Genomic DNA, 12,157 nt, shown 5'->3' with positions numbered 1-12,157 from the left:
GTTTTGGCCCTCTCTCTGCGCCTCTTCCTTCTCCCTGCCTCACTCCCTCCTTCTCCCCTCTCTTCCAGCTCCCCCTTTCCTTATGCAAATCACGCCCTCTTCTCGCTCCCTTTCTCGCTCTCTTTCTCTCACCCGACGTGCATCCCTCGCTCACCCCTCCGTTAAAAATTGTGACTGTACCGAAGGCAAAAAAAAAAAAAAGTGCAAGTCGTCTTAGAGGAAGAGGGGGAGCGGGGGGGAAAGAAAAAGGGGCGAAGGGGGTGGGGAAGAGGCGAGCGTACGCATCAATTTGTACAGTCTTCAGTGGCACCCCGTTTTCCTGCAACGACTTGAAAGAGATTTCTTCTGCATTATTTGCGGAACCCGTTACAATATGATCCAGCTCCAGCCTCTGTTTACAGAAGCTCGGGCTCTTGCGTGTGCGTGTCAACGTGCAATATAAAAAGGAAAAACAGAGAAAGAAAGGGAGAGTGAGAGGGGGACACGCATCGCTGGATATTATAGGTAAGGAGAAGGGGAAAAATGGATGCTTAGTCTGTATTTGAAGCTATTCTTGCTGGCCACGTTTGTGTTCTCCCTCCCCTTTTCTTTGTGCGTTAATGATCATACTCCTGCGTTATGGCTAAATTATGTCCCGGTAAATTAATGTTAAGAGTGCACACCGCGCACTCGCATTCCAGCGAGAAAGGGAGAGCCGGTGGTGCGAAAATGCCATTCGCCATTCTATATCATCTTTCTTTTAAGATGTGCAATATGTAGAAACAGTGCTGCGCTGGCATCCATTCTGGTCGTGAACATGTATGTGCTGCTGAACACGACTCTTCCCGTCGTAGGTGGACCGTAGTCGCTGGCAGGGTATAGAATAGCTTTGGCCGGTTTCCTCTGCATGTGTATCAATAACATTCGCAGCAAGAAAGAAGAAAGAGTCGTTGCAGTGCCCGCTTGTTGGTGATGTAAGCAGTGCAACTGCATGCTGCTTTGCATCACATGCAGTAGTCAATTTGTTGATAATGCATGTGCTATGTGCTGTGTGTGTGTGTGTGTGTGTGTGTGTGTGTGTATGTGTTTGTGTCTGGAGAGAGACTAGTGCTGGTGTGCTGTTGTGTGTTACTGCTGTGTTTGCGTTCTAGTTGTTTACTGACCATAGCCAAGGACCAGAGAAGCCATAGATAGGCCAGTAGCTGCCACCTGTAACTGAGATGTATCTGGGTGTACAGTAACCCACTGGGCACAATATGTTTTCCTGCTAACACACATTTGGTGTGTGACAAAGTTGATCACGTCTATGTTCATTGTATGAGTGACTATACACACTTCTAATCTCAAGAGGTGTGTATCTCAACACTGCATTGTCTGTAAATGTATGTATGCAATCCTCAACCATTATATGTCTGTCATGCATAAGTGTCTACAGTGATTGTAACAATGTGTATGTACAGTGCATAGTGGGTTTTACTATTAGGATTGATTGAACCAGTCACTGCAGCATGCACTAATAATTAATGCATAGCCATGTGTAGTGGAGCTGGAACAGGATTTACAGGAGCCTACCTGATATGAATCAAACACACACACAAAAATCTGTGTGTAGCTATTTATTGCCTGCTTAGTGGAGTGTGCATGTACATTTGCTCTGCTAACTGTTCAGCTAAATATATCTTTTATTTCATGCACTGAAAGTGCACTATTTATATCCTCATTCAATATACATGAGCCATTTTTTCACCATAGTGGTACATGAATGAATGGATTAAATGGCCCTTGGTAAGTCGTCCACCTATGTTGTCTGGCACTGGCACACCCAAATGGATAAAGGATCTTGCCATTGTAAATTTCCCTCATGGCTGATTGGATAAATAAGCGTGGTCTGTGTGATTCTGCTGGCCATAACCAGGTCATGTGGGTTAACCACAAGTGGCTGTGGGTTTGGGCTGCTGTGGTGAAGGTGGGGGGGTGGGGGGGGGGTGTGGCTCCGATATTCCCAAGATGTTTTCTTGAGGTTCTCTGTCTTCTGCAGACTGCCATGCTAAGAGCAGCCTACGCCTCAACGCCTTTTCTGGCCTGAACCTATTCTCTGTGTTTCAGTGTAATAGCGGCCAATTACATTGTACACACTCTTCCCAAACCAGTGCATTCTCTTGGCCATAGCCAGTGTGTGTGGGTTAACCTAATGTGCCTGTGGGTTTGGCCTGCTGTGGTGAAGACAGAAGGTAGAGATGAGACTGTTTTCGAGCACAGTCAAAAGCAGTTGTGTCGATGAAGTGTGAAACATGCTGTGAATTTAAATGTCAAAACCAGTGATTTTGCAGTTGTAAACTCAGATGTTTTAATGTCACAAATTCTCGAACTGTACACTCAGCACAGGCTAGCCTGCTATGCAGATAGCACACAGTATGCTTTATTATTGCATCCTTAAATGAACTGCTGCTCTCTTGCAAAATACATTGATTTCTCTGTGGGATTACCATGCAGATAAAGATTGAGTAATGCCTTCTTTGTTTATTCTTTTTTTTACAGGTTTTGGTAGCTCTCATGGTGTAACACACAGCCTACACAGTAAGCAACAAGAACCAGTTCACTCCCTGCAATGGCACGTGTTGTAAAATGGACATTATAAAGAGGAAATAATGAAAACACGGACACACAAAGAATCGGTAAGAACAAGGCCTATGTCTATTTTTCATAGTGATGTCAGAGCTTTAATATCTGCCTAATTCTGGTTTGTAGAAGATAGGGAGTATTACTATGGGATAAATAGTTCATATGTGACAGAATTTTGGCATAGCCGAGGTGACTTTAAGTGTAATACAAGATATAGATTATTTATTTGGTTGTGAAAGAGGATGATGTGACTAAAAAAGCAGATGCCATGTTTATATGTTTTTTTCTCTCTTCTGCTTTGCATTTGTTCTTCCTCTCTCTGCCTTCACGCTGTTATGCCCTGTCCCTCTCTCCCCCTCCCTCTCCTTTTCATTCCCCACTTGTTCTTGCCCTTGCTTTGGCCCACAATCCACCCTTCAATGAACCGGACTTTCTTTTGGCGTGCATTAACCCTATTTTTACCATAACCAATCACCTCATCTCTTTGTTCTATACCTCTGTGTTTCCATCTATATCTCCTTATTGCTCTGTCTTGTTTTAACAATGAATGCTTTCCCCTCCCTAATATCCTTTTTCCCTCGACTTCGGGCATTTCAGATGCCCATGCGCAGTGGGCGGCGGCGGGGGGCAAGCGAGGAGAGAAGGGGTAGACGCCCGCACCCCAGCCCCACTCGCCCTGAACGCAACGACAGACAGACGGTTAGAGCCAACTGCCTTTGTCTCTTTCTCTCTCCTGTTGTTGTTTTGGCCATAACTTTATGTGTGTATGTATACGTGCATGTATGAGAGACATGAATAATAAAAACTTGTCATTATGTTTTGAATTTTGTGTGTGTGTGTATGTGTGTGTGTGTGTGTGTCGCCAATGCATGAGTCATCAGTATGATTGCCACAGACATACCCTTTCAGTGCCAGTGGTATTCGGTGGTGTGTTTCACAGCTTAGCACTTTGAAATCTTTGATGTTTTGTGTTTGACAGTGATGTTGTGTGAGCACGTGCATCTGTGTACGTGTATGTGTGTGTGTGTGTGTGTGTGTGTGTGTGTGTGTGTGTGTGCGAGCGCTTCTTTGTTCTAAAAACAGACATAGGCCTATTATGGATTCAACAGCATCACAACAGAATTAAAACTCTTGTGTCGTTTTAGCAGAGAGGTGCTGGTGAGGAATTGGCTGGAAATCGCTTCAATCGCAGATCGCAAGGGCATGATTCATCAGAGAGTGAGGGGGAGGAACTTGTGTCTCCTCCAAAGAGGCAAAAAGTTCAGGTTAGTGTTACATTTCACCAGCCTGTTATATAAAGACCAATTATAAGGCTTTGATTTAACTAAATAATCAAGAAGGCTGTCTAAGCTTGTAGAGTTATATTCTTCACTTCCAGAAATATACACAGCCAATATATTATCACAATACTATATACTCTATATTTTCAAAAGCTATATTTTCACCTCGCCCACAAATGATCTTCTCTTGTCAGGATTCGGCCTCTGCCCCAAACCCACCAACTTCAACACACTCGACTGACAGCTCGGCTCCTTCCACTGTCCCACCTCCAACCTCAGTTGCCAGCCAATCCCGTGAGAGTGACAACGAAGATGGCCAATCCCAGGGCAGCAGGAGTTCAGTTGTAGGGAGCCTGGCCAATAGCAGCAGTAGTCTGAGTAGTGGGCGGGACATAGACCAGGACAATCGTTCCTCATCCCCGAGTCTCTCTGCTTCCCCTCTGGGTAGCCTGGACTCTGACTCCGATGGCCCAGACTCACCAAAGCAAGGAGAGAGGGAACGAGAGAAAGGCAAAGAGGGAGGAGTGGGGAAGTCGGCGGGAGAGGATAGGAGAGCACTGAGAGAGGGAAGAGGGGAGGAGTCCTGCGGAGATGGAGAAAAGAGGGATGTGGATGGAAGAATGGAAGACTGTCCTTCTCTTAAGCCCCCCTCCACCCCCTGCTCCTCGTCTGCTCTAACCCCGTCTCTCCGTGGAGCCGGGGATTCAACAAACGACAGCAATAGTGGGAGGAAGTCCTATTTCTCCCTGGACTCCAAATTAGTGTGTAAGGTTGAGTACGGCGGACCGACGGGCGTCGACGGCGCACACAGTGGCAATCGAATGAACTCCAAAGCCAACACACAGTGTGTGACCAAGACAACTATCCCCGGGGGAGACTTTCCCCATAGCAACCCCAACATTCCTCACCCGTTGCCCCCGCCCCTGCCTCCTCCACCTGCCCTGAAGCCCCTGGAGCTAGGGGGGCAAAACCTGCCTACTGAGGTTAAGACAGAGAGAGAGAAACTAGAAAAGGCCGACAAACTCCTGGACAAGGCTCAGTCGACTCCGCCTTCTCTGTTACCGCAGACCGGCCCCCAGCCACAGTCTCAGTCCCAGACCCAGACCCAACCCTCCTCCCACCCACACCACTACAGCTCCACCAGCTGGCAGGGTGGCACAGCGACTGGTTGCCAGGGGAGCTGGGGCTACACCCGTTACCCTGGCAACCACCACCCACACCAGCCACAGCACCAGCCCCCAGTGCAGCAGCAGCAACTTCCCTCTGTTTACAACCCTCCGTCCTCTCGCCACTCCTCCTCCCACCCCTCTTACCTCCCCCATCCTCACCCCCACCCCCACAGGGAGTACCTTCCCAGGTACGCTGGAGGGGGAGGGGACAGAGAGAGGGGGGCTGCAGGAGAGAGGGAGAGGGGAGTGAGAGGGGAGTGTGGGGGGAGGGAGATCAATAGGGAGTTCTCTGCTCCCATAGGCAATAGCAGCACCAATAGTAGCGGGGGTAATAGTAATAGCACTTGTGGTGGGATGGGTGGGCCCAACAGCATCCAAGGCAGGGAGTTTGGGGGTCTGTCAGTGGGTCAGAACCGTGAGTTCCAAGGTTCTGGGAGAGACGGGCCCAACATGGGTCCTGGAGGAAGAGACTTTGGTCCAGCTTTCAGAGACAGGGAGCGAGAGAGGGAAAGGGAGAGGGATGGAGGGAGGGAGTTTCCTCTGCCAAACCAAAACCAGAATAGAGACTTTGGCCCCAATGGAGCTGGAGGGGGGCATCCCAGAGACAAAGAGGGGGGCAGATGGGGTGAGTTTGGGGGCCAGACAAGAGAGGTTGGAGGCAACAGTATCCCCAACAACAACTCCATCCCCCAGGGAAACCCCCCTAGTTCTACTGGCGGGCTACCTGTCACCCCCATGCTGAACCGAGACCCACCCGCATCACCCCAAAACAACCCCAGCCACCCTTCTCATTCTTCCCTACCCCCACACTCCCACCCACATCCCCCAAACTCATCCAACCGGGACTACCCTCCTTCCATGGACCAGGCACAAACCACCTCTTCTGGAGCAGAGCACTTCCACAGAGAGTATCCTCCCACTGGAGGGAAAGACTTTCCTGCTAGTGCACCCCCCTCCACTGGCCCAAATCGCGAGTACCTGAGCCCTCCTGGGGTGACCCCAAATCTTGGTCGAGAGTATTCAGGGCCTGGAGGGTCCCAGCACCCCCACCCACCTCACCCCCACTACCAGTCTGGGCCCAGAGACAGAGAGAGGGACTCCAACCTGCGAGAGTCTGCTCTGTACCAAAACCGTGGAGGCCCCAGTCAACCTCCTGCACTCTCTCCTTCTTCCTCCTCCACCCATCATGGACACCCTCCGAATGCTCCTTACCCCCCTCCTCCACCTCCGCCTCCTCTCCCCCCACCTCAAACCTCCCATGCTCAGCCGCCTCCTTCGGGTATGGGACCTAACGCGCGTCCTCCACACTACCAGTCCTCCAATCAGACTCCTCCAACACCCCTTTCTCCATTGCCCAGCCCGTCGACCAATCAGATGGGAGGCTTCTCATCTTTCCCTCCAGGTTCCGCTTCTGGGCCCAACATGCCACTTCCTGGTTCAGGTGTGTCATCCACCTGTTCACCTGGCTGTCGCCCCTCCCCCTTCCATGGCACTTTGAACAGCCACCCTCCGTTCAGTGGACCCTACCACTCCAATGGAAACAGTGGCAGTAACATGGCCAACAGCAATAGCAACAGTAGTGGACCCAACAGCAGCAATACCAACTCGCAGTCCCTCTCGCCTCAAAATGTCGCAAAGGGACCTCCGCCTCTTAGTAACTCTGGCAACAACAATAGTACTTCGACCCCTGCCTCCAGCTCTTCACTTCCTGGTGCAGACGGGCATTCTGATTCCTCCGCTGGCCCGCCTCCCACACCTGTCATCAAGGAAGAACCAATTGAAGAGAGGGAGGAGAGTGAAAGCCCTCCCCCAGTGTTGAGAAGCCCTTCCCCTGAACCGAAGCCAGTAGACATTCCCATCCACGCCAGCCAATCAGCACGGTAAAATGGGAATGACATCATCCTAATTGAGTTTGTCAGTGTGTCACTCTCTCTTAATGGGAACAATTCTAATTAACAGTAATGATAATTATTATGATGGTAATCCTGACTGCTGATTATTATAATAATGATGTACTGCACTGCGGTGTGTGTGTGTGTGTGTTGCTTGTATCCAGGTTTCACAGGGTCCTCGACCGTGGTAGTGGGAATTCCTGCGCCCGCAGTGACGTTCTCTTTGTCCCGTTGGACGGCTCCAAGCTGTGGAAGAAGAGGAATGAGATGATAGAGAGGGCCCGCAGAGAGGTGGAGCAGAGGGCCAGAGACCTGAGAGAAAAAGAGAGGGAACGAGAGAGGGAAAGGGAGCGGGAGAGGGAACTGGAGAGACATCTACAGGTGAGGACATTTCAGGGTGATAATTGTGTGGCATGACAGATTTAATAGATGAGATATAGATTAAATTGATCACTATTATGTCAGAGGAGTAAAACAGATCAAGACAGATGTGATTTACTCTCTTCTTCTGTTTCTCTGATTCTTGCTGCAGCAGAAGGACATCAACAACGCTGCTGCAGCGAGCCGCCAGGGCTCCTCTCTCTTCTTCCCCTCCTCATCTTCTATCATCCTTGACCCTTCATCCTCCTCCTCAGGCAACCCTGGCCCCCACCCTCCCCCTCACCCCCAGCATCATCCTACACACCCCCATGCTCACCTTCACCCCTCACACCCTCTCCACCCCTCCCTCTCTCACTCTATCCCCCACTCCCTCCTCCTTCCATCCATGGGAGGGGCATCAGCAGTAGTAGGCCCCCAAGGGGCCCTGGGAATAGGATTAGGGGGTCCTTATCTGGGCCCTGACACCCCGGCACTGAGGACCTTGAGCGAGTACGCTCGCCCTCATGCCATGTCTCCCCTCGGGGCAGCGAGTCGTGCCCAGGCGCACCACCCACACGTTCACCACGGCCACCCCCATGTCCACCCCTCATTCTTCCTCCCCCAATTCCAGAACCATGCTTTGGGCCACCCACATCACCTACCTACTGATGCTGCTACAGCAGCAGCCATCTTGGGCTTTTTATATGGTGGTAGCCTTGAAGGCGGTCCAGGTATTGGAGGCCACGCTGGGGGCCCAGCACCTGGGGCGATTGGGGGTGCAGGGTTAGGAGGAATGGGCTTTCCTCACGCAGTGGCTGCACACCGGGATCGAATAAAGCCAGGATTTGAATTTAAGAGTGAAGAAAGGGTCTACCCACCAGGATCCATGGCTGATCCCACAGCTCTCGCCCTTGCTCACTCTCATTCGCATGCCCATGCCCATGCCCATGCTCACGCCCATGCCCATGCCCATGCCCATGCCCATGCGCATGCACACTCCCTGCTCCTTGGGGGAGGCGGAGGGGGAGCTAATGAGGTGTCACTGTATGGCACTCCTCCTCCCCCAGCTCCCCCTGGCCCACCACACCTCCAGAACCCGGCCCTGGCCCCTGTAACTCGACCTCCCAACCCTCCTGCTCCTCAGTCCCTTTCCAACCCACCTCCTTCCACTCTGCTCCCTCCCTCGCTCCCCTCTCACCCTGCATCTGCACCAACGGCCGCCCCTCCAGCCCCGGCAGGCCCCGTCGCTCCTCCGCCAGCTCCCCCTCCACCTGCTCCACCGTCCTCCAACCCTGTGTCCTCCCTTCATCACCCAGTGCCCCATTCTTCTTTTCCCAGCTCCCTGCCCTCTCATCCGGCACCGGCCCCTGCCCCGGCTGCTCCCCCCGAGACCTACCCCACTCCCACTCGCTCGCCCGCCTCTAATGAGAGAGATAGGAGTGGAGAAAGAGAGAGGGATAGGGAGAGAGACAGAGCAGGTTTGCCAGCTTCTGGGGAGAGAGAACGAGAAAGAGAGAGGGAGAGAGAACGAAGAGGAAGTGGTGGAGGCGGAGGGGGAAGTGGAGGAGGATCAGGAGGAGGAGGAGGAGGAGGAGGAGGAGGAGGTGGAGGGGAGAATCTGGGGCGTCTTCAGATGTTAAACGTGACGCCTCATCATCACCAGCACTCACACATCCACTCCCACCTTCACCTGCACCAGCAAGACACAGGTACCCACTGCTACTAACAATGCTGTCACTTCCCTACACTCTCACCAGCCCAGAGATTACACAAATGTGTAACTCTTAAAAAAACATACACATTTTGCACTCATGATTTCATTTAAATAGATGAAGATTTGCGTACTATAAGCTTAGCACCAGCGTGATATTTAATCATTTTAGTATTAGTGTAGCGCAGTTAATAGCATGAGTATAATACCTTTCCATTTCCCCATGTTCATCATCTTTTGTTTTAATTCATGCTGGTGCTTTGACTCTTATTAAATATCTCCTGTATTTCCTCTTACATCATTGGCATCCAGCGGCGGGCGGGGTTCACCCCCTGATGGACCCGTTGGCGTCGGGGTCTCCTTTAGCGCGCCTTCCTTACCCAGGGGCCACACTAGGCACCCCCATCCTGGCACACCCCCTCACTGACAGCGAGGTGCTCCGCCAACAGCTCTTCGGTGAGGAGAAGGCTCCTCGTCCATGTACTCGTTCAATTTCTTCTACAGAAACTCTATAGTGCTGAAAGTTTATGAAGAGATTTTTGGACTGTGGTGACGATGATTGACCTCGGCCCCCCTTTCTCCTCCTCTTTTTGCGCTCCTGTTTTGTCTGCAGGTGCTCCTTTCCGTGACCTGCCCCAGCCATCCTCCCTCACTGGTCCCATGTCAGCGGCCCATCAGCTCCAGGCCATGCAGCAGGCCCAGAGCGCAGAGCTGCAGATCCAGAGACTGGCCCTGGAACAGCAGTGGATCCATCACCATCACCACCACTCCCTCACCCAGGACGAGTATTACAGGTACAGTGGCTTAGTGTGTGTGTGTGTGTGTGTGTGTGCGTGCGTGTGTGCGTGTGTGTGTCACTGAAACATTCTTTTGTGAGTAAAAGCTTTGAGTTTTCATTGCTCGTATTTGTCTGAGGTGACATGAAATTGAACCCCTACCTCAGATTTGACCTCTGCCTGAACTGTAGACTGAAATCTCATATGGTTTCTCCTTTGATCTTTTAGTCACTTGAAGAAGGAGAGTGACAAGACCCTGTGAGGGAGGGACAAGATAAAGGGGAGCATGGAGAAAAATAGGAGAGAATGTGTGCAAAAGAAACGAATAAAGCGAAACAAAAGCACTGAAAACAATGAAGAAAGACTCAAAACTAAAGATGGGCTGAGGGACATATAGTAGGAATTTAATGAAGGAAACTAAATGATTATGAAGGAGTAAAAAAGAATGAAAATGTTGCACACAGTCCCTGTTAACTGCACCATGTCGAAGATCCAGACTCCAGCGCTTCCCTGCGTATGTTCTTTAACTCCAGTCCTGTTTTGTATCGTGCTCTGTACAGTATATTAGATGGGGGCGGCCATAGTGAAGTACAGTATGTGTAAAATACTTTATGCCAGAAGGAATGTGTACATGAGTCTCTTTTATGTCATTGCATGTAGCTAGGCGCTTATTCTGAACTGGTGGAACTTTTGGTTCTATTTTTAGTAATTACCCCCTCTTTTGTATCCGAGGGGCGTTCTATATGCATGAGACCAGCGGTTTAGTGTTATGTTATGTTTATGATCAATAGTATTGTTATTATGATTAATGTTGTCTGTTTGTTGATAATTATATAATTATATATACATATTATTTGTATTATTTTTTTACATTTTCATGGTATGGCAGTCAGTTTTTATTTTTTTTATTTTCGATTTACCTTGTGAAAGAAGATGCAAATGAAGACAAAAAAATCTGGAAATAAATTATAATCTTTTTTGCTAGTCTCCTGCGCATTCATGAGTGAACTATTTTTTCCTCTCACATACATTCAGACTATTTGCCCTCTCTTTGTTTTATACAAGTCACTCATGCACAAAGCATATCAAATTCTTCACTCTCCTCCCCCTCCCCCTTTCTTTCAGACTCTCCTCTCTCTCTCCATTGGTCTCTCCCTCCCTCTCTTGGTGAGTGTGGCTAATAGGAGACACATGGGATGAGTGTGAGACATGGGAGTTGAGTCGCTCCACTGCACACCAGCCGCCCTGTAGAGCTAGCATTCCATACCGCACTGTAAAAGTGGGGGGGAAAAAAAGAGAAATGAAAAGGAGAAAGAAAGGAGGAGCTGAGAGAACGTGATTTACGGACAGTGTTGAAGGCTCAGGGCTGTGTGTGTTCTCACCGTGTCCAGACGGAGGAATCTCCTTCAACACCAGCTGGACACATATCAGTGGATATGGCCTTCATGTTATAACAGAGAATCACTCCAGGCACACAGATTTGGGGACACATAGACCTGGCTGAATATAAACCTAAGGGACAATGTTAGAGTCTTGCTGTAGCTGTTATCTTTTGTCTGTTATAGTATCATATCCTGGTCTTCTCTGTCCTATTGAGCAATGTAAGGAAATGGTCTAAATGCCTTAAAGCAAAGTCCCATTTGTGTGCTTTATATGCAATTAAAACTGTCATCATACTGATGTGATATTAATTGATTCCCTTTGTATGCAAGAATCCTAGGTGAAGAGTTAGGAGAATGATACTGTGAGGCATAGAGTATAGTATATGGAATATATATATAGGGCATGCTTGTGAGTTATGGAGTTGGTATGTAGGTTGTGTGGCATTAAAAGTCACCTTGGATAAGTGTGTCAACATAATGTAAAGTATCTTCTACCAGGACAAATCTGATTTTCCCCTCTGGTGACATCATATCTGGGAGATATTCTTAGCACTCCATCAGTCCTTTGCCAGGGTGAATAAGGACATTGTGAAAGGTATGGACGAAGGATGTGGACCTTTTTTGAATTCTTCAAAAATGTCCAGTGTTTTATATATAATTTAATTTTATTATATATATTTTGTATAGTGATCATATTGCTGCTGCCTTGTTTTCAGCAAGTTTGGATGTTTTGGCTCTACCAAAAAGGCTGATATTTGTAGCAGTTGGTTCTTAGTCTTTTGCAGTAACCTGCTTGTAGTACCAGATAGAAAGGATTTACTACATCTGGATAATGTTGGGTAGGTTTTCAATCACAGAGAAGTATACTACAATTAGTTTTAAATGTGTTCCTTTGATTTATGAAACTGCATTGTCCTAAGTGACAAACTCCACCCTGGTACCTCAACCAGGTTAAAACAAATGCAAATAATTATTTGCCAGTACTA

General features: G+C 49.1%; 1 protein-coding gene across 1 annotated transcript; it reads left to right on the top strand.

Moving 5' to 3' along the window:
- The first annotated feature begins 341 nt into the window (after positions 1-341).
- On the top strand, positions 342-10,537 carry atn1 (atrophin 1). The gene is made up of 11 exons (XM_071516733.1): positions 342-504; positions 2,518-2,654; positions 3,199-3,300; positions 3,747-3,866; positions 4,076-6,930; positions 7,107-7,323; positions 7,475-8,249; positions 8,298-9,011; positions 9,326-9,469; positions 9,627-9,807; positions 10,018-10,537. Exons 2-11 carry the CDS (start codon positions 2,628-2,630, stop codon positions 10,049-10,051), a joined length of 5,169 nt encoding a protein of 1,722 aa, XP_071372834.1. The 5' UTR covers positions 342-504; positions 2,518-2,627; the 3' UTR covers positions 10,052-10,537.
- Positions 10,538-12,157: the final 1,620 nt, after the last annotated feature.

This window comes from Centroberyx affinis, unplaced genomic scaffold, assembly GCF_046629955.1.
Source record: "Centroberyx affinis isolate AG114_WGS23_722 - 3 ecotype Tasmania unplaced genomic scaffold, CSIRO-AGI_Caff_v1 ptg000035l_1, whole genome shotgun sequence".
In the NCBI taxonomy this organism is placed as follows: Eukaryota; Metazoa; Chordata; class Actinopteri; order Beryciformes; family Berycidae; genus Centroberyx; species Centroberyx affinis.
This window is presented reverse-complemented; position numbering and strand designations above follow the sequence as displayed.

Coding starts and splice junctions, on each gene's coding strand:
- atn1 (XM_071516733.1), top strand. CDS start 2,628: ATGAAAACACGGACACACAAAGAATCG. Junction 3,867..4,075: donor CAAAGAGGCAAAAAGTTCAG/GTTAGTGTTACA, acceptor TTCTCTTGTCAG/GATTCGGCCTCTGCCCCAAA. Junction 9,808..10,017: donor ACCCAGGACGAGTATTACAG/GTACAGTGGCTT, acceptor TTGATCTTTTAG/TCACTTGAAGAAGGAGAGTG.